The following is a 27452-nucleotide window of genomic DNA, read 5'->3' as shown; positions in this document are numbered from 1 at the left end:
GAGATAACAAGAAGACACTGGAAACTCCCAATACACGTAGAACACAGACAAAAGCACCAGAGAGCTTCAAACACAGACGAAACAGAAGAGACCCAACATATACTGCTGGCACCAGGTGACGCAAATCACACACTCAGGCACAGGTGAAAGACATCAGAGCAGGGAGCGGCAATCAGACGCGAGGAGCTGAAGACAAGGAGCCTGAAATGATAGAGAAAGTCAGAATCATGAAATAACAGAAATGAAATGTGACCCATGACGGGATTGTGATACAACTATATTTTCACCTGGATATTGTCAGCCTGAAAGAAATGTAGAAGTCACTTGCCGAATAAACGATTAAACATGTCTGTTTGTTTTCCCAATATTGGTTTGACGTTTGTGAATATGCTAAGAAAAAAAAAGGGTTGTGGTGTAAAATAAAACTGTTAGAAAAACATGGATTAAAAGAGAGTGGGATGCTTTATTTCAGCATGATTTCATTAATTGTGGAGAAGGAATCAATATAAAAGGGCCGAATTTATTATAACTGGAAGAGAGAATAAATGAGGTTCATTACACACCATAAGTGTAATTGATGGTTGCAGACAATTAATGAAAATTTACCAGGTATATATTTAAAAAATATATATATTTCCAGTGTGAGAAAAAACAACTTGGCATTAAAGTGAAGCTGGAGGGATATGGTTGTAGCCCAGCAAGGGTGCGATCGCCCTTCAATTCCATAAATTTGCAACAACCCAGGATCAAGATGTGTTGGTTTATAAGATAAGATATCCCTTTATTTATCTCGCATGTGGAGAAATTTGCAGTATTATACAAAGAGGTTGATAGACATGAGAACCTTGCTTTTTTGGTGTTTGGTTCGCTTCTTTTTAACGTGCTTGTAGCACTTGCATTCGAAATTAAATGTATTCTTGTTATTATTATCATTATTATTGCTTTTCTGCACACAAATTCCTGCAGGTTATGTTGACATAAATATGTATTTTTAAACTTGATATGGCTGCACGGTGACGTAGAGTCTGAGTGCAAAGTTTACACGATCCCCCTGTGCAGTATAAGCTTTCTCCAGGTGGTCCGATTTCTTCCCACAGTCCAAAAACTCACATTTGAGATGAATTGCCTGAATTTGCCCTGTGATGCAGACCGGCAACGTGTCCAGGGGTTACCAAGGTGTTATCTAAAACATATCAGACATATTTTTGGGTGATTTGTCCAGCTTGGTTCAGTTTGTGTCGCCAGTCAAAATTAATTCAAATAAGGTTGACATTTCTCAGAATCAGATTTGCAGACTTCAAAACACAACTTAAAACCCCAGAAATAAATAGGAAAAAAAAACGAGAAAAAAAAAACTTGCTTATCTTGACACAGAGTTGGGAACAGATTTGTCCACGAAAGATAACTTTTATAAATACTGTAAAGAAGTGTAATTCCACAGCAAAACTCCTGTGAGATGTATCTTCAAAAATGTTGGTGAAGGTACATTTTTTTAAAAAAGCTTCAAGTGGTGCAAATCTTAGCTTATGTTGCTCTTTAGCGAGCAAGTTATCTACAATAAAACACATTTCCTTCTGTACCCGATCTGTAAACGACTTGTATGATTAAGTGCATGAATACTGTGATTTAGGGGCTATTATCTCTGAAAGGGACAAAAGAAAAAATACTTTCTCGGCCAACTATTTGAAAACAGGTGTGCCCCACAGATGTGAAGACACAAAAAAATTAACAAATCATTCCTCAAGTTTTTTTGTTTTTTCATACAATCAGATGTTGTTCAGAAATTGTGTCATTCTCACACTTTAAAAACCACATCAAAACTAGATTCCTTACTCTCTTAAGAATATGTATCTCATATTTACAAAACCACACAGTCAGACGGGGAGCATATGGTGACATATGGGAGGGAAACCAGAGTAAGAGGAATAATGAGCTCCACATGCTTTTTGATTATTCATGTGTGAGTCGTGCTGAATTCACCCTCATAATTTGCACATAATCATTTGGACGTGGCGGTAATAATTTGGTTTGTGTGAGTTTGGATGAAACACAAAGCAGCTTTCATGAAGAGGAAGTTGGATCTGTCATAACATTAATAAATGTCTCACTAAACATTTAAAGAAATGAACTTAAATCGCTTGTTAGCGTCAGAATAAAAGGACATTTTCAGGACTCTGACACTGACTTCTTTTGATTTCCCGTACCAAGTGAAAGGATGATGAAAAGCAACACAACAAACATTCCGATGTTTTCCAGACTGAGGTGTCCACTTTTCACTTGGAGCGGTGGTTTATTGCTCTCTGTGGGGGCGGCGGTTTGGCCGAATGGGCTGAATTCAACCATGATGAAGCCGTGTTACGGTCGGCGCCACCCACCTGAGGATAATCAGTAGTTCCTGGGGCGGTAATCAGGGTACAGAATCACAGCCATTTCTGACTGAGGCCGCCTCCGGCAACTGTTGATGTTGTTTTATTACCACCTGCGTAGTGGTGTGAACAGAAAAACTGCGTCCCTCTCACACGGGCTGATTGCGGGTAAAAACAGTCCAAATCGCAAAAGAAACATCAGAGTCAGAAACTCCCGTCAAAACCTTCTGTTCTTCTTGTTTCTGTCCAACACGGATGCAAAATCATCCGAATGGAAGGAACACGTGTTTATGCCACTTATTTAACATACAGTAGGAGATGCATTGCACCTGAGCTATTTCTATATTTACCTATAAAACGTGTATAAGAACTTACACTTAACCCCTAACCCTAACCCTAACCCTAACCCTAACCCTAACTATTCAAATTGAATTAAACAAAAACGAAGCGCATTAACTACAGTTGCTTTAGCTCACCTGCATATTTCTCCTGATTTACTTGGTCTGCAGGATAATCAGCTTTGTATTTTGTTGTTTGTTAACCCACATTGTGTTACTAAAACATTCCCTGTTGAGGAAACTGCAACACAGCAGAGTTTCTTTTATTTATTTTTTATTTTAAAGTTGTTTGGCCTGCCTGTGCCTGCAGGGAGTCTTCTCCTGATGATCTGGCCTGCTCCCAGACTGCAAAATCATGAGTGTTAGATGACTTAGTGTTTTGAAATTATCCCTAGATATAAGTCCATGGGGGATGTTTGTGTGTTTGATCCCTGTGGTGGACAAAATCTATGGACTTTTAACTTAGACACAACAAACTTGAAACTTGAGAAACGAATCCTTGTCTAAAGCGATGGTTTTGCACCAACAATGATTTGATATTGGCTTTGTTCCTTTTAGATGCTTTAGTTTTCTTTTAACATATGTATATAACTCTAGGATTGAAAGCAGACAAAGGCAGTTCATTTTGACTACTCGTTCCAACTCAGTGTCACATGGTGCTGGAGCTGAACCAGGCCCATTATGGCAGGTCACAGGTCGCCCATCCACAATAGGGTGAGCACAGAGCGACAGAGAATCACAGCCACTTACATTCACACCCAAGACTGAGTCACCAATTGGCCTCGGACACGTTTTTGAACTGTAAGAAAACCCACGCATGCACAGGGAAACCATGTCAAACTGGCGGGCAGGATTGCTCAACGTTAGGAAGTGGCTCTTACCCATTAGTATTCGGAAAATTTGAAAATTCCTTTTCTGTCTCCAGAATAAAAGCAAATAGTCTTTCAGATAACTTCCAGGTAAGGAAGTAGAAGAGAAACGTAACTTTTTAAAAAGCACCCTTCATCAATTAATCCAATCAAGGCACAGAAACATGTTTAAAGCTGTAAAGTTGGCCAAACGGTACTAAGTATTTAAGAACATTTCCCCCCCACAACATGAGAAGAACACATCGGTAAAGTCTACAGTTTACTTTAATTGTCATAGTCAAAATTTTAAAACGGTAATCTTCCTCATTTTCGCCAACATAATGGTTACAATCACCAATTTGAAACAAAACGTTCTAATCAACAGAGAGAAATAGCAGCCATCACAACCTGCCATCATCATCATCATCCTCATCATCATCATGGTCATCCTCATCGGTTTCTCATTTTAATCATGTTCAGCAGCAGCAGCAGGATCAATCTAAAGTTTCATAAATAAATAACAAAACACTTCAGGCGGTCGAGTAAGTCACCAACAAACAAAATGAGGTATATTACACTCAACTCACTGTCGCCTTTCCACAACAGTTGAACCCTAATTTGTATTTTAAGCAGCACATTCGGAAAAAATAAAACAGTTGCAGTGTCGTCAAAAAATTACACGTACACACGGTATATCAAGAAGACCTAGAAATACTTTTCACGTTGTCATTTTTATCTAAATCCGTCACCAAATGTAGCTCCATGTTTTAGCTTGTTTCCCATCGAGAACCACAGTCATAATTTACAACGAATAATTAAATGAACTTCAGGTGCATCAGCAAGAATTTGCCACAAAAATCAAGAATGGGTGAATAAATACACACAGATTCTGAATACTGTTGATGAACCAAGGTGAATAAGGCAATAATTAATTCCATCTATGTTGTTTAAAATACTCACGTGGTTGTAAAAAGAAAAACTGTAAACCTCTTATTACACAATTTAAGGCATTCATTTCTACTCTGTATAAACATAAATCCTTCACTTATGAATACCAACTCAAAGAAAATATTTACTAGGTTATGCTTACATAAATAGTTTCTTCTTGTTTTCAGAAAATTAACAGCAGCTACTTGTATTTGGCTCACTGGGCATGATTTATCATTTTGGCACTGTGTGTTCAGTCTCCGTCTCATTGTTGGACTTCTACTATATAAATGCACTGTGTTGTAAATCCTGTAGAATGTCATCCGAGTGTAAATGGGGACAAAAACAGGTGTCTATAAATCTATATGTGATTCTGTATTCTCGGTTTTCTTAGCTGTATTCCTCCTCAATCTTAAGTGGAGCCCAGTCAAAGCCCCCTGTTGTGCAGCTGCCTGCCTTCTGATACAGAACCCCCCCCCCCCCCCCCCCCCCCCCCCCACACACACACACACACACACACACACACACAAATAACAGGTACAACATGGAGAGTTAATCAAGAGGGCTCATGAGCTTAGAAGTGTCTTCAACAAATACCTGGAACCTACTATAGGCTTCTGCAGAAGTACTCAGAATATAAAGAATATGCAAATATTCAATATTTCCTGGGAGTGTAAAATACTGACTTTGTCATATTTCAATAGAGACGGATGTCTTATTCCTTACTTCAAATATTGTAAACTCTGAGTCATTGTTTTACAATAGATATGAGGATTTAGTTATTACGAGTAAACGTGGTTTGAAAAGCAAAAATGGGAGCTTAAGCTAAAACTAAAATTTATTTAAACTTTCTCCAATTACATGTTTTAACTCAAATTTTACTTTTTATACAGTGGTTTGAGGGGCATTTAACTGATTAACATACTCGAACCATATTGCACCACCCATGATTAACTCAAACAGGCACAGTCTCCATGGTAAAAGAAAAATGTGTCGGCCCGGCATTGCTGTTGGCTCGGAGGTTAAAGGTCATCCGTAATGTTATGTAGTGACACATTCATCGCCTCCATATCCCACACAAATACCTGACAAATATTTAGCTTGTGTTTTTCTCATTTTGAAATGTAAACGAGTATCGTATTTTTCAGCTGTGGTCTTCTTGATGGAGAAATAAACCTTTGTAATGACGACGATACTAAAAACCGGCAAAAAACTATTAACTATTTAGTGAGTCTGGTGACTTAAAATGTGGCAGAGAAACAGTAATTTATCTATTAATCTAAATTATTTTCATATGTGTACAAATTCAATCTGGTTTCATTGTGGCAAAAGTTACGAACAATATACAGGATGTTGCCCTTAAGGTGCTGCCAACCATTACGTTTACACATTCAGCAATAAATGTTGAGAAACAAAAAAGCAGAGACTGTTTGTTTAGTTTTACAACATACTCAAGCAAAATCACTATTTCTGGCTCCAGAAGTGATTTGCTCTCTGATCTGCTCGCATCCTTGCACGGATAGAGGCATCCCATCCTTTTGTGAATAGAAAAATACATCGTTGGACCAGACATTTCCCTTTTCACTCCGTCTTCTCCTAAATGTGTGAAAGAGCATGAAGCAATCTCCGCAGGTTACTCGTGCCCGAGTGCAGATGCAGACGACCACAGTTGATCATGTTCTGCTCGACCAAACAACCTGAGGGGCAAACGTCAGTCATGACAGCAAAGGCAGCTGGTTTGGAGGTCCACATTTCCCGTTAAAAACTCTGCTTAAAACTAGAATGCCAGAAAATTAGAAGAAGAAAAAAAAAAGCATGTTCCTCTGATTTGCTTCCACTACATGACAATGTTCTAAACTAAGAGTTTGCCGATTTCGGAAATTCTGTTTTGCCTCATCAAACCTGAAAAACCTGAGCCGGACTGTGTGTTCACTCCTGTAATACCATTAGAAAATGTACCCTTATTATAGTGTATCAAGTTTTGGTTAGGCTAGATTTCAGTGCTACATACAAAAAAAACCCCATATCAACTAGTCACTTGCAAACACGTTGCACCGGCTAAAAGAAGACATAGAGCCATCCCCTTCATTTCTTTTGATTCGACGATTACACTGTATATTAGAGAAATGTCAAAACAGACAACTCAAAATACATTGAACTTTATGTCATGTCAGACTGAAAGTGTGAGCACGTCTTCCGTCTCCTCTGGTGGACGAGAAATCTGCTGTTTATTGTCCTTGTAGCGAGTTCACTGCACTGATCTGCTGTTCTGGGCACTCAGTGAAGGAGCACAATGCAAGGAATTTGCACTTGGCTACCGGTTTTGGATTTTCCTTTGTTCTATATTCTGTGTTTGTATTCGTTTGTCAGCCCAAGTTCAAGCTGATGTGGCCGGTAGAAACAGATATTTCATCTTCAATTTCTGTCTCCTTCGACAGTTTCAGGATCAAACATCAGACTGTGACCGCTCCCGTGTCACTCCACTGTAGGGATGCCATTTCCCTGGTTCTGGTTCTGGTTCTGGTTCTGGTTCTGGTTCTGGTTCTGGTTCTGGTTCTGGTTCTGGTTCTGGTTCTGGTTCTCGTGCCTGCGCCGAGACGCGTTCAAGGAGCTGCGCTTCAGCAGCCTGTTGATGATGTCAGCGCAGGTCTTCTTGTACTGGTGTCGGAGCAGCGAGTACACAAAGGGGTCGAAAGCCGCCTTGCTGTAAGCTAAGCACTTGGAGACAATTCCCCAGTGAGGGTTGATAGGCACCGCTGGAAATAACTCCACGATCCTGCAGGCAAGCAGAGAGAGAGAGAGAGAGAGAGAGAGAGAGAGAGAGAGAGAGAGAGAGAGAGAGAGAGAGAGAGAGAGAGAGAGAGGCAAGTCAGCATACAGGAAAAGACACGCATGCCTTGAGCTTATTATGCAGAAATAGGAATACAGAGGCAAAACACTGTGCCTGTAACCTTTTTTTTCCACTGAGGGCAAAGTGCATCTCCACTGATATCATTATGTAAGGATTTTATATAGCGAATCTTCTCTTTCTGCACTTTTTCGCATTAAGTTATTATAGATATTCTTTGGCAGTCTTTTTTTTCAGGTTCCACCAATACTGGTATATATTTCAGTTTTCCAGATGCATACTTGAATACATATATAATGAGCACATAACCTTTGGTTTTTGATCATTTTATATCCTTATTTGCATGTAGGAGAATTTAATTTCAAAGAAGGCGACAGAGAAAAGAAACTAGACCTTCCTAAGAATCGATAATGAAAAGAAAGTCAGATCTCAGGCTGTACCTAAATAATACTAATGAGTTGTTAGCTAATGAGCTTGTTAATGAGTGTTGGCCAACCCTAAACACTTCCATACTTTCCATAACCTATGCATTAGCTGTAACACTGATTTTTGTCCATTTTAAATACATTTTCCTCTGTGTATTGTCACTAAAGATGTAGAGAAAAAAAGTCTAATCTTCTTGACTGATTACTGTGTCTGAGATCTGTCAGCACATTAACACCAGCCCTACATGGGCCAGTAACCATCACCGACATTTGCCACACACTCTGCAGAAAGAGCAAGAACAGGAGGTTAAGTCAGCTGCCACAGCACACAGCAGGGTTTTCACTATACACATGATGACCCTTACGGCAAATGAGCTTCGGAGAGCCAGTGGAGGAGCTTTTAGCGTAATATATTCAGATTTTAATTAGGGGACTGCCATTTGCAGAGTGGGAGACTGTGCGGCCCGGCTACGGATATTCATTACTGACAGTTTACCGAGAACAAGCGTCGGCTGGACGAAAAGCTCAAAGTCAATGTGTCCACTGGAATATTTATGATGGGGTTCAACTTCCAATTTTTGATTGCGATCAAAGACGTTAATGGGCCGTAATTAAAGGACGGACAGTAAACTAGTCTGGATCATTTCAAGTCTTGTCAAATAGTCATCTAATCATCATAGGAGACGCCACACTGCAGACATGGACAACCGGCTGCCCAGGCATCATTTCCACAAACTGTGATGCAAGGAAGAAGGTTAATTAACTATATTTCAACTCAGCATCGATTGCAATTCATTTCTAAACCCAAATTCATTTCTAGATGGAATTTGTGAAACGTATGCATTTTAACTAATTTACAGCAATGAGTAAGCTCTTTACATTAAATTAGTAGCTCCAGCTCTCATGCTGTGATATATTCTGACCCTATGGTAGAAATTATGGATTTTTAGTGGCCTCATACATCCCAATGTACACGCATGTGCAAAATAATAGAAGCTATTGTTTCATTGAACCTGACATTCATGGTGAAGTTTGACTGGAAGGTTTAATTTGTGGGAAAAACACCCTTCATTGTATACTGATCTTAATCACTTTTGGTTAAAATACAGAAACTAACATACCTGAATGTTAAGGTTTTTCAGAGTCTATTGTATCTTGAAGCTGAGCTCTGGACACTATAGCCGAGGCGGTAAAGATTCGGTGGCATTGTTTGTGTGCAACAAGCTTGTCCCTTTCAAAAATTTACTCAAACTTACTTAAGCCAGTTGTCAGTCAAACTGCAACTTGACAGGAACACTGCCAATTAAACGAAACATGGGGAAATATCTTCTTTTTTTTTTTCTTAGCTGAAATTGTCTTTTTATTTTCAGACATGTTCCTCCTGCTGGTTCACAAATATTCATACACATTACGTTTTCAAGACGTCTTCTTTATTGGGTTTTGCTTCGTGGGGGAATGGAGTCAGTCAACAGAACAAAGTGTGAATACTTTCAGTTCATAAATCAGCCGTTTGAAACATCATTTACTTTCTCAGCTGTATCATAATATTAATTAAATGTGAACAGTTTTTTGAGAAAGAGTTCCTTGTTTCTGTGATTTCTGCTCCTGGTATTAAGTAAATGTCGGTTTTTTTATTTAAAATATTTTATTTTGAACAATTTGTTCTTCTAAAGAACATAATTAATTATTCACAGAACTATAACACATGTACAAAAGAAACAAAGACACCCTTAATGTTTAATACAGTAAAAAGTATTAAATTGTGTTCTTGCTTTGACAGGAAATAAATGAACCAGTCTTTTCTCTTCTTGTGGACACAATGTCCTTTAAAGTTCTCACATGTCAACACCCTTCATGTATCACACCCACTACATTTGACATCCTCCCTTTTGTCCAGTGATCGATGCGAGTGAATTCTACCTAACGAACTGAGATGCACTCCGCGAACTTGAGGGAAAAAAAGTGCTAATGCAGCAGCAACAGCAGAGGCGAGGCATATTACTTATCACAAGGTCAGCCAATCTCATCTTCCAACTCCGGCCAGTGTGAAGAGGAAGCAGAGAGGAGGCAGGGAGGAGGCAGGAGGGGAGGAGGGTGGATGGGTGGGTGGTTGGGCTTGACAGCAGAGAGGCAACCAGAGGGATGCGCACACTGCAGTGTTTCCCTCACACATACCCCGGCTTTCCGAGCACTCACCTTGTGATCACGTACGGAGCAAAGCAGAGCATGAAGGTGCCAATGAAGGTGCTGATCTTCCTCGTTGCTCTCTGCCGCCGCCTTCTCTGTTCCTCGAGGCAACGTTGACGAACACTAAAGCAGAGATGGTTCAAACTGGATTATAATTAGTGGGCCACATAATTAGGGGGGGTTGCAGGTGTCTCTTGTAAGACAGCAAGGAGTGGGTGTACTTTTGTCTTTCGCTGTAGAGATGGTGTTAAATATAGGAGGAGGCAGGATGAGCAGAGGTTTCCCCAATACACTGTGATGTAAGGCAAAGTGAGGATCCCCACTTCGAAGATGCCTTTTAAAACACTTTCCCTGTGTGTGTGTGTGTGTGAGACTCTGTGCGTGAACCTGAGGGCACCATGGCCGTGATACCACGATGACACACTGCTCTGAGCGATATTCTGTGAAATGGAGGTCATCAGCGTGAGTAATGACAGTCAGGATTTAGAATAGCTGCGTGCACCTCATAGACAGCAGCTGTGATCTACAGTATCCTGTGTGACCAGGCTTACGCTGATTGATCTTTTACACGCACACACACACACATGCACACTATATTCATTTTAGCTCCACTGTATGGAGGTAGAGTGCAACAATCACTCTGGATGGCATTTCAGGAGAATTAGATTGTGCATCCCCTCTCAATACCCAGGACACAATTCAAATGTCAGTGCAGAGATGGCAAAGCATCATTAACTACTGCTTTGTATTTACCACAGAAACTGACCCCTGTTATTACAGGCTTTACAATCAATATGGAAAGGAATGATGGCTGCAACTACATTAATGCTCCCAGGGACATGATTTTTGTTGTTTTGTTGTTTTTTTTCCCCTCTGAGCTGATTTGAACAGTTTGTTCTTTTCTTTTAAAAGCTCTTGTTGAACACATAATTTTCTGAAAGCTTCCCAGATATGCCTCAGTGTCAAGGATACAAAGCAAAACAATGACTCCAAGCAGGAATAATAACTTTAAGTGTCCTACCTGGGGTGTATATCCACCAGAAGCACCAAAGTTTGCATTGTGATAACGTCGATCCTCTTACAGTGAAACCTTGCCACTTTAAGGACTTTGAGGTATGTGACACATAAGACTATAAAAGACAGGAGAAAGGTGAAGGAGTGGAAAAACACGGTGAAGATAACAAACTGCGTCCGGCTGCTCGCCCTGGGGTTGGAGAGGGTGCAGGACGCGTAAAGCCGGTGGTATCCCACCCAGGACAGGCAGGTGGCCACCGTGGAGAAGGACACGGAGTGCGCCCACGTGTATCCGAGCACAAACGCCGCGTCCTTGTGGCGCATTTTGGAGTGGTACCTCAGGGGGAAGACCACCGCGATCCACCTGTCGATGCTCAGCGCTGCCATGCTCAGCATGGAGTTTGTGGACAGGAAGGTCTCCAGGAAGCCGACGATCTGGCAGAAGCCGTCCCCACCCGGCTGCGCATTGCTGACAAGTCCCACCAGCGTGAGCGGCATGTTGGACACGGTCAGCAACAAGTTGCAGAAGGTGAGGTTGAGGTTGAACAGACCGGGCACCTGCTTGCGGATCTCCGGATTGTAGAGGAAGCAGATCAGCACCAGGACGTTGGACAGCAGCGACACTATGATAATCACAACCACCAACACGGAGAGGAACACCTCCGCAGTGTCCATCCTGTGGGCCCCCCGAAACTCACTTCTCCCCACTTTCTGTGCGCATATCCAGTCCAAATCGCATCAACCACCCACAGCCGCGTCTGTGCATCCCTCAGATGACTCCAGCGGTGGAGAGCCCCACTCGTCCCTCCACTACATTGTCCCTGCACAGCGGAGATAAGCCGGTGAATTCCGATATGATGGGACGTATTGAAGGGAAAGGAAAGGAGCTGCTATCTTCTGGCGCTGCGTCTTGCAGTGGGGGTTGTGTCGCCCTGTGATGCGCTCTCGAGGCATCACCCCTCCGCTCCTCCGTGCGCACTGCACAGTGTGTGGGCTCCTGTGAGGAACTGACTGAACATCCTAAGGGGGTTCAAACTGGATACAGAGCACAAAAGAAGAGCTGAAATCCCCGTTTAACTTAGATGGTTAAAAAAGAAAGAAAGAAAGAATTTAACATAAAAACATACCTGTTCTATTTCTGTGTTTTATGTTTCTCCCATCAATCAAGAAACACTACAATATATAAATGCTATATTGAAAGCTTTTTCTTATTTGTTATTAATTCTTTAAATTTCTTTGAATTTATTGTGACACTATTATAAGACAGGAAATGCACTGTAAACATTTGATAAAGGATTCTGTCACACACCCATCCAGTTAAGAAGATTATCTGAATGATCAGAAATCATTAAAGTTGATGTCAATGTAGGCTACTTGCCCAGTGTGTGTCATTAAACCCTTGTTAAATCTAACTTTAAATTTAATTCAGAAATAAAAAATGTGATCATTATGTAAGTGGCAGATTTCATTGTATTTCCCTTAAAGTCAGCATCCTCTCTATCTTCACTCATTAGGTCTGCTTCATCAAATTGATAAGAAGCAGCATGCTGTTTCCCCCTGGAAGCTGGAGAACGCCCCCACACTCTGATGCCCCTCCAGACTTTGGTGTGGAGAATTTTTCCTCTGAAGCGTGGCACTCTTGAAAGTGTGCTGCAGCACGTGAGCCACTGAAGGCACTGGAGCAGGGTGAGGTGGTAGTGGTGGTTGTGGTGGTGATGCTGATGGTGGTGGTGGTGGTGGATGTGTCTTCCAGTGAGGGGAGGGGGAACAGTCAGAGTGTGTGGGCAGAAAGAGTTATTGTACACTGCAACACATTTGCATGGCTTTTATCTGTAGAGAGGTGGTACTATGCAGGCCACTATGTCATCTTCACTCTCTGCTCAGTGGAAAAAAATATGGCCACAAATAAATAAAAAAGGGGGACAAAAGACAGTTCTAAAAGTCCTATCCTGTAATGTTTTCTGTGGAGTGTATAGGCAGACTGATGCAAAGAGAAGGCAGCTTCAGGGGCACAGACAAACAAGCCTGCCAGCTGCTCTGTGTTATTAGGCTGAAACGCAACTCGCTTCCGTCTAAGGCTTTTGCAGTGATGGATGCATTTTCAGCATCATGCGTTGTACATGTGATGGGGGAATCAGCCTTTGGAGGAAGGCGCTCTCAAGCACTGTAATGCAAGTGCCGTCACGTCCCTGCACAGCTCTCAACTGTCAGGCCTTATCAGCAAGGCGCCACCAGTTGATCCCAGATGCAAGTGCAGCTTTTTTTTTGTAGGCAGTGCAGTAATTATTCTTTTCATAATTAAATGTCAGCTCCAGAGACAATAATGCCAGTGGAAAAGAGTTCCTCTAAAAATACATCTTTGAGGGGTAGGAGTGATGTAAATGAATGATGCAGTGTGCATGGGTGAATAGATAATGCTTGTGATGGAGCTTATTGTTTCAGTTGGCAAAAATGTCTTTCTACATGAGTAGAAGAAGGATTTTGCCCACACAAACATTGCCATCATCTTTAAATCCACCCCAAATACATGTTATTGTAAAGCAAGTATTATAGCTATGCCGACATATGAATTAAGCCTGAATGAAGACAGACATGTGGTGTGACTCCTCTTGGCTTCACGCACTGTCACCCTGAAACAAATCAAGATATAGAAGATGCTTTGAAAGGTTAATCAGTCTGAGATTGGCAAAAAAAACAAAACAACAAGACATTGGTGAAAGACAGAAACTATACTGATCTTACAATAAATAAATTTATCATAAAACACTCTGAAGGTAAGATTCATGCAAGTTAGTTGTGTTAACATGTGCGTGTTGCTGTAGCAGTAAATCATTTGTGTAATAATGTTGACTGCTATTATAAATAGCAATGCTTTTTTTTTTTTTTTAGATCAGCTGTTTATTCCTATAAACAAATACATGTAAAAGACTCAAAGGGATTTACAGTATATAAAATGTTTCTGTTCAATGAATGATTACAATCTAATGTATAAATGTTATTTAAAAAAAAAATGTGTTTTGAGCCATTATTAAAACCTTTAGATTTTATGGTCAAGAAATTGCAGCATATGGCCGCTAAGTTGTGTAATGATTAATGCTCTCAGCACGCAGCAACAGAGTCCCTCGATCAGATTGGTTTGCATGTTCTCAATGTTTATGGGTTTTCTCTGGATACTCCAGTTCCCTCTTACAGTTGAAAATTTTGATTTTGATTTGATTTGATTTAGCAAGGATAGCCTGTAACTGGAAGGTTGCCAGTTTGAATCCACGGAGAGGCAAAAAAAAAAAAAAGATTTTGGAGAAAGTGAAATCCAGTGCTTGTCTTGCCAAATCACCATCACATCAAACTTTAAATGTCCCCTGGGTGCTGTACAGCGGCTTCCTACAGCTCCTTCCTGAATAAATTAAATGCATCACTGTACTACTGTGCACCCCTGATAAATAAAGGAATTACTTCATGATTTCACCCATAATCAGCTTGGCTAAAGCCTCCCATGACACTGATATTTATAAAGCAGTGAAGATGTACGGATGGAAACTATCATCAAAATTCACAAAATTAACTTGATGAATTAAATCATTTTTTTTGATGCATGGCTGTTTATAATCGGGGTATTAATATATCTTGTTATAAGCATTATTCTTACAATCAAAGGCAGTTTATCAGACTAAACTTCAATCCAAGTGGACCGCTTTAATCAGTTGATCTTCACTGTTTCAGTGATTTATGTTGTCATTCTCCCCTGAATATAGAATTTCAGTTTTGTTGCAAATCTGTCATGTTTACTGTGGCTGAGACAAGATCTTTAAATCCGCAGATCTGCACTTTGAAGATAATACCGCTTGTCAGAAGATTTAACAAGTGCAGGACTTGACTGAGAGAGATGGAGGGATGGGAGAGAGCCCGCAGCACTCCTTCTTTGTGCTGTGACAGTGTGGATTTGAATTTCCTGCCAGTTCCAATTCCACACTTCACTTCCCCTTGATAGGCAGGCCGGAGTGAATTTTAAACCTGCATGTATGCCTTAGCGCCTGCATTTCTCCTGACGTCCTCAAATATACACTTGTCACTTGTTGTACCTTGCACTGCAGGACTTGTGCATTCTACTTAATTTGGAGACAAATTTGGGAATTTTTGTCCAAAAATCTGTAAGACGGTGACTGTGTTAAGTAACTCGGAGCATAAACAATGCATGAAGCGGCAGGTAGAGCGGTAAATCTTCAGACTCATGAAGACTTCACAGGACACTCACTGGACAGGGTGAGAGCAGCAAAGCTTTGACACTGCCCACAATATTGCTGAGAGGTCCTCCTGACTAATTTACCACCACCAGTCTAATGCTGAACAGGGCTTTATACATCTTGTCAAAGCCACTGAGTGTACATATAAATATAGTTAAATATGTTTTTATACTTAACCCCTTTCATTTTTGGGGAAATAAATTTACTAGCTTTTATATTTATGTAGATAAAGAGGCAGCATGATGTAATACCGTTTGCTCAGATGTAGTAACGTCTCCCCACCAGACAGGGGTGGATTTTCTATCTACCTTCCATTTTCATCGTCCCTGCTTTCAAATGATGTTATTTATTGCTTCCACCCATCATTGTCTCCTGATATGGAACTAAAACACCTCAATTTCCTGTTTTAACTGCCCTCAGGTTTAAAAGTAATCTAAACAGGAAGTGTATTACTACACTTAATATTAACCTAAATGTTTAAGGAAGAGCAATATAACCATACAAGTGAATCCACAGGGAAAGATGAAGAAGTTATATGCACTCTCTTAACAAACACATTTTTTTCCCCCCACTTAATAATTTAAATAATGAAGCAAAAAGTCCTTGGCACACTTTGTTTTTGTCACTTTTTCATCTAACTCCTGGTATCCCCTGTGCCCTCCCTTAAAATTCACCCTTTGGCCACAGCAACTCCTTCACTAATCAAGAAACGACAAGAAACGACATCTTCTTTGTAGAATGTCTTCTCAAGAAAAATATCAGCATTTTGCTGAGATTAAATTCTTCTTGGCCCGTATGTGAAACCTCCTGTCAACCGTTCTTCTGAGAAATGCTTCTGACCTTCACAGAGTTCAAATCGTCCCGTAAAATCTTGTCGAGGCTTGGTTTAGATTTTCACATTCATTCATGACACTGAAGAAGTCCTGAATAATCACCAGCTACCTGTTCCCATCAAACAGGCCCTGGAGGGTTCCGTCCACGAGAGATCAAGAGAGCCTCTGGCCTAATGAGGCTGTTCAAATCCGATTGAAGACGTCGGGCTAAAAATACTCCGTTCAGATGTCTCTTTGTCTGTGATTACATCATGTAATCAACCCTGTCTGCTTATTACGCGGCCGCTCTTGATTGTGAGTAAAAGCAGGTTGCTGCTTTGAAGCTCAAACCCATTAACACAGATTTCCCTCTCTGACTCACTGGTACGACACGCACGTTATTTCACACACATGCTGTCCATCATATTTATTTTTCACAACACGGCGCTATGAGCGAGTATATACGGTCACAATATTGAGAGATTTCATTCGATAATTTCATATAATCCTGTTTCACTTCTTTATATATTATATTTGACTGTATTTACTTGAGCAATTTAGAATTTCTTCTACTTTGCTATAAGGGTCAGAAACATAAGGTCATGTTAGCAGCTGTTGTGACCTTTTATAAAGAAAACTAAATGGACGACCAGCTTCAACTGGGAGTGTAAATTGTAATGTAAATGTTTCATAGATTGAAGGAGCTACAAGCCACCAACCTTTGAACAGTAGACTGCAATTTAGACAGTTTATTACCTTTTTGTCCTTTATTCTCGGTGTTTGGGCAAATAGATTCCCCCCGGGAAACAAGTGCACAAGTTAAAGGTTACAGGAGGAACCAAATTCTTTTCGTACGTAATATGTGCACTATTTATTCAGTATAAAATTGTGTTACGTCCGCATTTACTTTTGCAATCTATCCAGCAGAATATGAGAGCTGTTGAACTAACCACTTCATGGCTCTGCTGCCACAACTGTAGACTAATGAAGGACCGTCTTTGATGCATCTCCCCTCTCTCTGTCTTCATGCATTCATTACTGAACAAGCCACTGAATCTCTTTCTCTCTCTCTCTCTCTCTCTCTCTCTCTCTCTCTCTCTCTCTCTCTCTCTCTCTCTCTCTCTCTCTCTCCCTCTCTCTCTCTCCACTCTGCCATTGCTCTCTGACACTTTGCAGAACTATTCCCGGTGTTGGCACTAAAAGTTGTTGGTCTCATCGTCTTGTGATGTTGTTATGCACTATTTCCTTTTTTTTTTTTTTTTATCTCCCATAACACCCAACTAGTAGAGGCTGGTTTGTACCACATCTGAGTTTAGATTCTGCTTCATGTTGCTTCCTGGTAAGAAGGTATTTCTTTTTCTCACTTAGATGAATGAAATGAAAATGAACTGAATCAGATCAGATAAAAAAAAAAACAACAACTACACAACATATTGCTGCTAATCTATGTGTTTTTTAGCTTTCATATTGTCACCATAGCTGATATATATGCTGTAGATTTATAATACAAGCATTTTATCCCTCCTGCTCTCTTATAGCCTAACAATTTTACAAATTGAATGAAAAACCTGTACTACACCAAAATGCCACTCCTAGAGGCTATTAAATGAATATTTAAGTATAATTATGATGTATAATTGATGTTCAATAATCCAGAAGTACTTCAAATTGGCTTTACCTCAACTGGCTACAACACTAAACTGCTGCTAATGTTGATGCATCGCTCACAATTGTACATTAAGGTAATCTCATGAAACCTCTGAGTGCTTCCCCCATAAGATGCTTTTGTCCATGTCCTCCATCTGTATGCCTGGCTGGGCAGCACACCGTCCGACGCTCCAGCACAATCTGAAGCCCGTCCTTTCACATCAACTGTGCTGTAGAGGAAAACCAACACCGGGACTGAGCTCACCATCAGCAATTTATAATCAGCCCAGTGTTAAAACAGCCACTGGACTTTTGAGTCCAGGCTTATTTTCATTATAGACCCAGGGGAGTTACTGGCAGCGTGTGTTCAAGGATGCAACTGGGAAACAGTTACAGACAGAATAAGAGAGGTTTATAGCTCGACATGGTGTTTCACACTCAATGCTGACAGATACCTTTTACCCTCTTGTTAATATCTGGGCCGAGAAACATTTGGCAGCAATAATGAGCTTCAGCAGGACACTTTTCTGCAAATGTTTTCAGTCCAGATATTTGAAGGATGGTGTCAGATTTAAAGCTTCATTATGTAAAGCTGTTGAACCTGGAATAATGAGCCGTTTTATGAGCCGGTGTTGATGTTGGGAAAAGTGCAACCCAGTGTGATTTCAGCATCATTATAAAATAAAAAAGGCTCTTTCTGCCTTGTCGATCCATGCCATGCAGCAACTCACTTATGACGCTGTCTGTCTTTCATCTCTTTATTTTACAGATGAGTTCACAGCGACACTGCGCTTTGAAGGCTTTTTTCCTACATCAGCCACAATTTGCAATGTATTGATCTCATTATTTGCAACTTTCCCACAAATCACGGTGTCTGTGGTGTGATTTTCTTTTTTTAAGGCAGCTCGACAAGCCTTAAACCAGATAATATGTTTTGTCTTGTGTTTTTGAAGTTTCATCGCCCACTTGAACTTGATAAGTTTTATATTTCAAATCAAAACTTTTTCCTTGTGGCAGCAATAACATTGAAAGCGGTCTCAGATATACATATGTTAGTTCATTCATATTGTTTGGATGGATGGATGGATGGATGGACATAAACAAAATAATGAGTACAGTGAATACAATGAAAATGAAACGTTAACATGCTCAAAGGGACTAGTCCACTACACCCTCACACCATATCACTAAATATCAGATTTTTGGAATATATGTTTTCTTAGATGACTTAAAAACAAAATATCAGGGGGGAAGATCCACCAGTTTTAACTACATTATCCTATGTCTCTATTATTTATGTTTTGCATTTTCCACCCAAAGTAAACTGAATGATATGTCTTGTCTTGCTGTCATCTATCAATTGTCTTTTCCTATAATTCACCTTCATAAAATACGTGATGAGAGAATATCCACATGTTCTCATTAGAATCGTTAAAATAAAACTTTTGGCTCTGTGTGTTCAATATGCCAGGAATCAATATTTCAGATCATGCTTAACACAAAAACCTGTAAACTCTAGGTCTATAAATGAAACCTGGTTATCTTTACTGTAAAGTAAGTAAATCTAAAACGACCAACCAACTGACTGCTGTACCTGCTTCACATGTTGAGGATGTTAATCTGATGACCATTGAATAAGTGATCACAGTACAATCGAATAGAATAGAATAGAATAGAATAGAAATGTATTTATTTGGGGCCCTAAAACAAGCATCTCAAAAAAAAAACAGAAACAAAAAAAACAAGAAAACTGGCAAAACAATAATACAAAAACAACAACATTCAGAACACACAACATGCATACAGGACAATGGCTCTCGGCAATTGCGCAACCCTCATGCCCACAATGAGATTTAGTACACAGAAAAATAAATTCCCAAGTGCCATTCGTAGCCTAACCTCGACATGAAAACAAAAGACAAAAACAAAGACAAAAGTATAATAGTTGCAAAGGCACAAGAAATAAATATTACCATCATCACCTTGACCATATAAATAATTTATTAATTCCAGAGAGAAATTGTTTAATCTGATTTTGTGTTCATGAGGAGGGTTGAGTAGATTAATAACACCAATATCTGCATAACGTTGGTACTTAAAGAGAACGAGAGGTACCTACCCGAGCTTGGCCTAAGGATCGAAAAGCCAAATCGATCATCTGGCTTGTCACAAAATCAGACACCTTATCTAATCCATCTTCTACACCACTTGGTGTAACTCAGTGTCGTGGAACGGTGCAGCTGATCCCAGTTGACAGGCGAAATCAGACAGGCAGTCTGCTTTATGTACATTATCATTGGCCTTTAAGAAAATGTTGCATATCGTCATGATTTACTCAGGTGAAGAGTGTACGGCAGGAGCATTTCTAGTGTGAAACTCGTGTCTGTGTGAGAGAAAGCCCAGATTACACGACAACGAATTCAAATGTATCCGCAAAACTTTCTTCACTTTTGGGGGGTCCGTTTACACGGCACCAGTGTGTGGATGCACTGTATCCGCAACGTTTTTAATCCGGCTCCCAAGGTGGGAAGATTCTTTCACGGCCGCTAATCCCTCCTGCAGAGACTGCTGAAGGCGACAGAGTCTGTTACTGCGCATGCGCATCTCTCACCCTCCCTCCTGCTCATTCAGTTGTAAACAAACATGGCGCCCAGCAATGGTACGACTCGCTGTCCATATTCTAGTTTTATCGTCCAGATCAGTAGTTTAATAGTTGAGACTCTCCCTGATAGCATCCGATGCGTCATCAGTCCATGCGGCTGTCGGGTGCTCTCCATTTTTTACACGTTTATAGTGTATTGTTCTCCGTGTATTTTAATTACACAATCAAGCAACAGCGCCCTCCTGTGGCCGGGCATACTAACTACATTGTTGTCTCTGTGTCCGCTGCTGCAGTGTAAACACACTTCATTTTTTTTAACGGATTAGGTGCTGTCACGTCAAACGTTGTCCTGTAAACAGGGCCTTAATCAAGGTACATGCAGTAATGAAGGACGCATGCCCTGGAGAGCAGAGAGTACTTTGTGAGGGTTCCCGCTCCCCGCCTAAATGTAAATAAGGTCCATGCTGGCATCTTCAATTAGTCGAACAATACCTTTTCCTGTTTATTCCTGACAATGATCTGAGCCAGACAACCGGCAGTGTTTTATTTCAATCCTTCCATATGAGCCGCTGCATTGTGCTGAAAAGTCAATTTTCTCATTCACTGATCTAATTCACTGCAAGGATTAATTTGCTGTCCTAATTTGATTTCACAGTAATTTAATAAATCCCCCCCCCCCCCCCCCAAAAAAAATGTCATCAGCGTTTCATTCACCTTTGAGAAAAACCTTAATTAGGCACACTAATGCGTAATAATTATCCTTTTATTTCCGGCTTAACGTAGCCAGTACGAATAAAATGCAACAATCGGATGAAAACAGAATTTAGCCGGAGAAAATTAATTCTATATTGACATGATTACATAAATTAAACAGTGGGCTTTATTCATTTTCTTTTTTTTTCCTCCATGTGTGCATGGAGGAGTCTTATCTAGCTTGCAGGATACAGCAATTAACCTCTGGTGAGTCCTCTCCAGCATGCAGCTGTCACGTGAAGGCAACTGCATGTTTTCATTTTTTGTGGAACATTTATGACACTGTACAGATGGAGATGAATACATCTAATTAAGCGTGTCACTGCACTTATATGACTGGGATTAAATAACACATTTGACATATCACTTTATTTTGGATTCATTTTATGGATTTAAAAAATAATAATAACTCGAAAACGGCAGAAGTGACCACACTGTTGGCCAAACACAAGAGGGAAGACACTCTACTGTTTGTTCAGGTGGCTGGTTTATAATAAAAGTGATTGTTTTAGGAGTTCTGTGTCGAGATGACGCAAGCTCAGCAATAAATCATGCACTCCTGCCATCTAGTGAAAGACTGCAGCATTACAAACTGGCTGAGAGGATCCATTAAATTAATGTGTCATGAAGGAAGAATGAACTCCAGCTGCAGCAAAATTTAATCATTGGTTCCTCCTTGTGGCAAAGCAAGGTCAGTGCTGTTTTTTATCCACTCTGTCATCTTCCTGCTGCTCGCTGTCCGTCGTCTTGTAATAGTGTTTGTAAATTGGTTGTCTTGCTTGTCATAGAAACATGAATTATTTAAAATGTTTGAAAGTGATAAGCTGTGACCTCCAGTCTGGGCTTTCAGCCAGAAGAATGCCTGGAAGAAAAAAAAAAAAAGCAAACAAATGTGTGTGCTTGTGTGTATGCATGTGTGTGTAAATGACTGCACTTGCACAGAATTGATCTGTTTATTGCATCTTTGCGATGCAAGTTTGATCCTGCAAGATTCTTAATTTCATTCACAGAGTAATGGAGAGTAAATACGAGCAAACCATTGGAACCGATTGTGGTGTCAAAGGTCACGGTAAAGGACCCAAGACTAAACTGGATTTAATCTCTGCGGCGTTCCGGGAGCATTGTCCTGCTTCTGCAGCTGCAAAAAAAGCCACTTCACTCCTTGTTGAGATTAATAGCAGGCACACACAGGGGCCATTAATGCTGAAAAGCCACTGCCCCACCTCTTCCCCAGTGCTACCCTGGGAGCCGCAACCTCCATAATGGCTCCATTCTCTGAATTAATAGCGCTCACCGGCCATATGAAAAAAACCCTGATTTTAATTATAGGCCCCGGTGCTACAAGAGAGAGAAAAGTGAAATAGGGCAGCAGGGAAACCTTTTGTGCCTCCAGAGGCAGCAGAGCAGAGCTAAATCACGTTTCTGGATACCACTCCAGAGGAAACTGCGTTTGAATAAACATTATAGGAATATGAAACTATCAAACACTTTGTATGAACAGATTATTGACTAATTTGTCATAACCAAAAAGTATATTTGTGAAAAACAAATAACCATTTTTACTGTAATTGTCTCTTTACACAGGTGAAGTGTGACTTATCAAAGCAATGAGCATTTCTTTTTCAGCAGGATTTTACAATAAATCATTGACTCTGACACTTTTAATTAAACCTAATGATTTGTTTTATCATGCCTTATTTAAACACTTGAAATTTGTCAAATCACAGACTTACCTTTTGCACATTATCTTCGGCTTGTGCAGCAAACAGAAACGGACTGAAAAGACTGAACTCCTCTCACTGGAATCCGACATGGAAGAACTAAGCTGGTAGTTTGAGTGACGACGCTCAGAAAATATGAACATTATCATGAACAACGAGAGGCACCCACTTCATGCATCAGAGATGTTCAGGGAGAGCGCACACAGTGACAGTGTGATCCCACCGAACTGCAAGACAGAGAGGTACAGGACGTCTTTTCTGCCCGTTGCTAGAATGTTTTGCATGTTCTCCCTGTGCTACTTTTGGTTTTCTCATCGTACTCAAGGTTTCCGCAGCGAACACAACCAGCAGACCGGAGACTTATAGATGTTTATCAGCATGAGTCAGCTGGGCCGAAAGATGAATAAAAGCAGTGCATCGTGGCTGCTGGCTGTATTTCCCATCTCCCACCTGACTAGGAAATAAAAGTCTAAATCATGCTTCTTGGCTTGTTTCTCAACATCAGACAACCACACTCCAATCATTCAGCTCATATTTTATTTATTTGAATTTGAATTAATATAATTATTTTGTGTAGACTTACACAATTTCGCCAGTTATGATGGCAGGAGTCAAGTTTGCTTTTCACTTTACTTTCACTTGGGCTTTTTCCTCTACCTGCTGCCATTTGTCAGCCACAGGCTCTACGCCACGCTCCAGATACCCATCAGCCAGTTCTGTAACTGTATCCAAGTGGAGCTGGACAGGTAGAATCACCCACAACAATAGACATCAGTGATCTAATTTCAGTGGAGGATTTCTTCACATTTGAAGCAGTAGACACAAGATCCCGGCACACAGTGCCAATAAAAAGGACGTCACAATTTCAAATGGTAAATTGATCGATCTATCTATCGATATCGTACCTGCCTACCTCATAATGAATGCCTATTCTATTCTATTCTATTCTATTCTAACCAGAATTGTAAACCGTTTAACAAACTGCTGTGTAAAGCGTAAACTTCAGAGTTTCAGTGCCTGTTAAATCCTGCAGAGGGCGAGGGAAACAGTCCGTCCACTCAACATCCCTTGCACCTGAAACCCAAGAAGCACCTCTTAAAGAGAGTCACTTGCAATCAGAAAGCCCCCATTTAATTACAACACACAGGAAATTACTGAGTGAATGGGTCAGGCGCTGATAAGAGCTTGAGCACCAGGGGATGATAGCTCCTGAAACCTGAGGAGCGCCAATCTCAAAGCCGAATTATCACAAAAGGCTAAGTCTGGAAGCCGGACAATCTGATTGTACTGTCATCCAGATTCATAATTAATATATTTATCGAATTAATCGCTGAAAAGAGCTCTGGCCTTCCAAACAGTAGGCAGATTCATTTGCCCCTGGCTCGGCTTACCTCTAATAACAGTGTTGTCAGTGAAATAAGCCCAGAGTGGGCCGGTGTCCCAAGACCTCATGACAGACAAATTGCTCATCTGTGTAGAGATGATATGGGGGATTTGGGGACTAAAGGGAAGAAAAAACGTCATTGTTTGGTGACAACCACAATTGTACCCTTGTTTCAGTTTGTGACTGCCAACTTTAAGGGAACATGAAAGGATCGTCTGCTGTTTGGGAAGAACTGAAAATACCTGCTGTTGTACGTCTGGTTCAACAAATCACTCATCAAAGGGGCTGTGTATCACTGTCACGTGGTATGGAGTATTTGATTCCCTCAAATGAAACAACCTAGAATTTCACAAGGCATTAAAAATACACCAAACTTGTTCTTTTATTCATTATTGAGGGAAAAAAAACTGTGAGATAAAAAAAATGCATAAAATTGCAGAATACAGGTTATTTAACTGAATTCTTTGTATGTCTGTCTCTCTAAACTGTCTTGGTGGACCCTGCCCTCCTCATAGTGAGCACACTGCAACTTCAAGTTGAAGAAAACTTGATCAAGTTTCAAATATTTGTAAAATATATAATACCAATTTACAATTTTCAGTGAAATCACCCATTTCGATCAATTCTTTTACCTTACACTGCACAACAAAGCACGATTTATTCTTTCAGCTGAAATGTTTTAATACGTCTGTAAATGAAACTTGTCTTACAACCCCTCAGAGTCCAAACAAATTGATTTGCAAAGAGTGTGAAATGATTTTTTTTATATAAAAACCATCCATAACTGTGTATTTAAAACAAAAAAAAAGATGATCTACCAGTGTTGTTGTTGCAGCTCTTAAGCACGTAATGTCCTTTAATAGAGTGCCCGCCCTCAAACAAAGGAATTGTCTCACCCATTTTTCTGAAGGAACTAATTACAAATTAGACACATATGGTAATTTAGTAACCTAATGAGGATATTGAAAAGCTGCTGCCGAAGAGCAAAGGCCTCCCTTTTGTCTCCCGGATATCCATCTGGGCCCCTGAAAGAGCATGAAATATACCATAATCATTGGTCAACATCCCAGGTCATTCAGAACTGATTGTGGAGCTATAATTACATGACAAATGTCTAAATTACAGCTGTCGACGATCACAGAGATGATGCAAAATGATATTGACAAATTTGGTGTTGCAGTTGTCTACTCGATGAGCCCCTTTGATGTTGATTGAATTTAAATGGTCAGAAAAGTAGATGGCAGTTCTCTTATGATCTACTTCTTTTATATACAGAGAGCTCTGGTTTTTTTTTTATTTTTTTATTCTCACATGTTTATTTGGTGAAGCACAATAAATAGCCATAATAATCATAATAACATTTTGTGAGTTACAGACTTGGCCTCTGGGAAAAGGTCATTAAACATAAATCCACAAAGAATGGAGCCAACAGATGATCCTCAGCAAACCTTTTTTTTTTTTTTCCAAAGCTGTAGAGCAGCAAATCAAGACTTCTCAAGGTGAAATTCCAAGCTAAAAGCAAAAATAAATATATTTGATTTTGTAATTTGTGGGTTTTCTTTTTATGGCAGCGTATCAAAGATGAAACCTATGAGTGAAAATGGGTGAAAAGACATTATCCTCCTCCGGAGATCAGTGTCGTTGTGGTTCCAGTTGGACCTTCAGGCTCAGAAACATCTGAAGCACTGAGTTTGAATTGTAATGTGTAAATCTTGTCTGTAGAATTAAAAGTGAATTCTTTACCTTTAGAAATCAAACTGGATTTAGATCGTTTTAATTTGACATTCAATCATGCTGTCATAATTGTGTTCTCTGTGTTGCATCGATTTCCTTGCATGATTTATACTTTGTCGTATTTTTATTTCCTATTGCTATAGTAAACAAGATTTTGAACTAATGTAGATGAGCAAACATAATGCAAAACTGAAGAACTAGAACAAAACAGTGCTTTGCAGCAAGTTTTGCACTTCAGCTTGAAATCCATGGTGTGGGGATGAGCTCCGTGCTGAATGCTGCAGAAACATGAAGAATTGAAAGTGACAGGCTTTTGTCAACAACCAGCCTGGAGAGAGTCACAGTAGTGAAGAGGACTTAATACATCAAAAAATTCATTTGAACACACTCATCCTTATTTAAAGTAACACACAGAATGCCCTTTATTGATGTAACCCAAACCTGAAATGAGACACCCCTGATTGATCTTCTTAACAACCAAGTATATAAGTCCTTTCCTTCCCCGTCACCGTCTGATGATGACAATGAAAGCGAGTCCTCGTCTTGTTTACTCTGAGATAATGTTGTTTTAACATGTTGTCCTCGGCAGTCCTCATCGAGCTGGTATTTATGCCGTCTATCAGGAGCTGGGTGAGGCCCTTTTCCACATTGAGAGTATGGCTGGTTCAGCTCCGCAGGCTGAATGGATGCACACTTCAGTGCCAATGACTGCACCAGGCAGGTAGCAAAGGCTTTTCAGCCTACATCAATCAACTCAGGTAGAGAGCCCTCGCTATAATTGCCAACTATTACAATACGTGGCATGAGGGGTTCGGCACTATTTTCATACATGATGAAATGGCATCAAGGCCTCCTCTCACGTCCAGTGATAATTGAACAATTAAACTTTAACATTCAAATTAGCTCTTCATATGGCATAAATAATTACAGAGGCAGGCCAGCTCTCTGAGGTCGATTTAGAAGCTGGTTTTTAGACTGGAATGCTTTAGAGTTTTAATGCAAGTTCAACTGTGTTTATGAGATTATTAGTTGTTCAGTTTGCACACACACACACACACACACACACACACACACACACACACACACACACACACACACACACACACACACACACACACACACACACCACACACACACCCACACACAAAACATATTTCAAATGTTTGTTTTACAGTCCTATTGCAAACCCCTTTACATAACCCAGACTTCTTCAGGTGAAGCCATCCTCATTATACAGGTGATTGAGGTCCAGGTATATTTTCAGGCCATCCAGCTGCAACCACTATTAGACATCTTGATAAGACAGGATTTAAATCACCCCCCATTTGATTGGGGCAGTTAAGCTCTTCATACTCTTCACTGTAAAATGCTAATTTTCACTGAAACGAATGGGCGCGAATCCTCAGAGAGCATATGGAGAATCTCTCATATTAATAATTCAAAGGAAATGAGCGAAAATTAGTGTGCAGACCATCAGCGGTGTCATGTAGCCATTACTGTTGCAAATGAGATATTTGATTTGAGAGATCGAAAATGGAAATATCATCAGTGTTAGAAATCATGATCTTCTTCCACTTCTGCCTTTCTATTTGCACCACGTGACAC

At 40.2% G+C, this 27452-nt stretch overlaps 1 protein-coding gene across 1 annotated transcript; it reads right to left on the bottom strand.

The window, feature by feature from the left end:
* Window positions 1–6954: 6954 nt before the first annotated feature.
* On the bottom strand, window positions 6955–11634 carry LOC308119422 (G-protein coupled receptor 26-like; the record flags this gene model as incomplete). The annotated part of the gene is made up of 3 exons (XM_080479424.1): window positions 10961–11634; window positions 9949–10062; window positions 6955–7255 (listed from the first exon to the last, which is right to left on the bottom strand). The coding sequence occupies exons 1-3, from the start codon at window positions 11626–11628 to the stop codon at window positions 6955–6957; spliced, it is 1083 nt and encodes a 360-aa protein (XP_080335550.1). The 5' UTR covers window positions 11629–11634.
* Window positions 11635–27452: the final 15818 nt, after the last annotated feature.

The sequence above is a fragment of the Lipophrys pholis genome, assembly GCF_963383615.2.
Source record: "Lipophrys pholis genome assembly, chromosome: 1".
NCBI classification, from domain to species: Eukaryota; Metazoa; Chordata; class Actinopteri; order Blenniiformes; family Blenniidae; genus Lipophrys; species Lipophrys pholis.
This window is presented reverse-complemented; position numbering and strand designations above follow the sequence as displayed.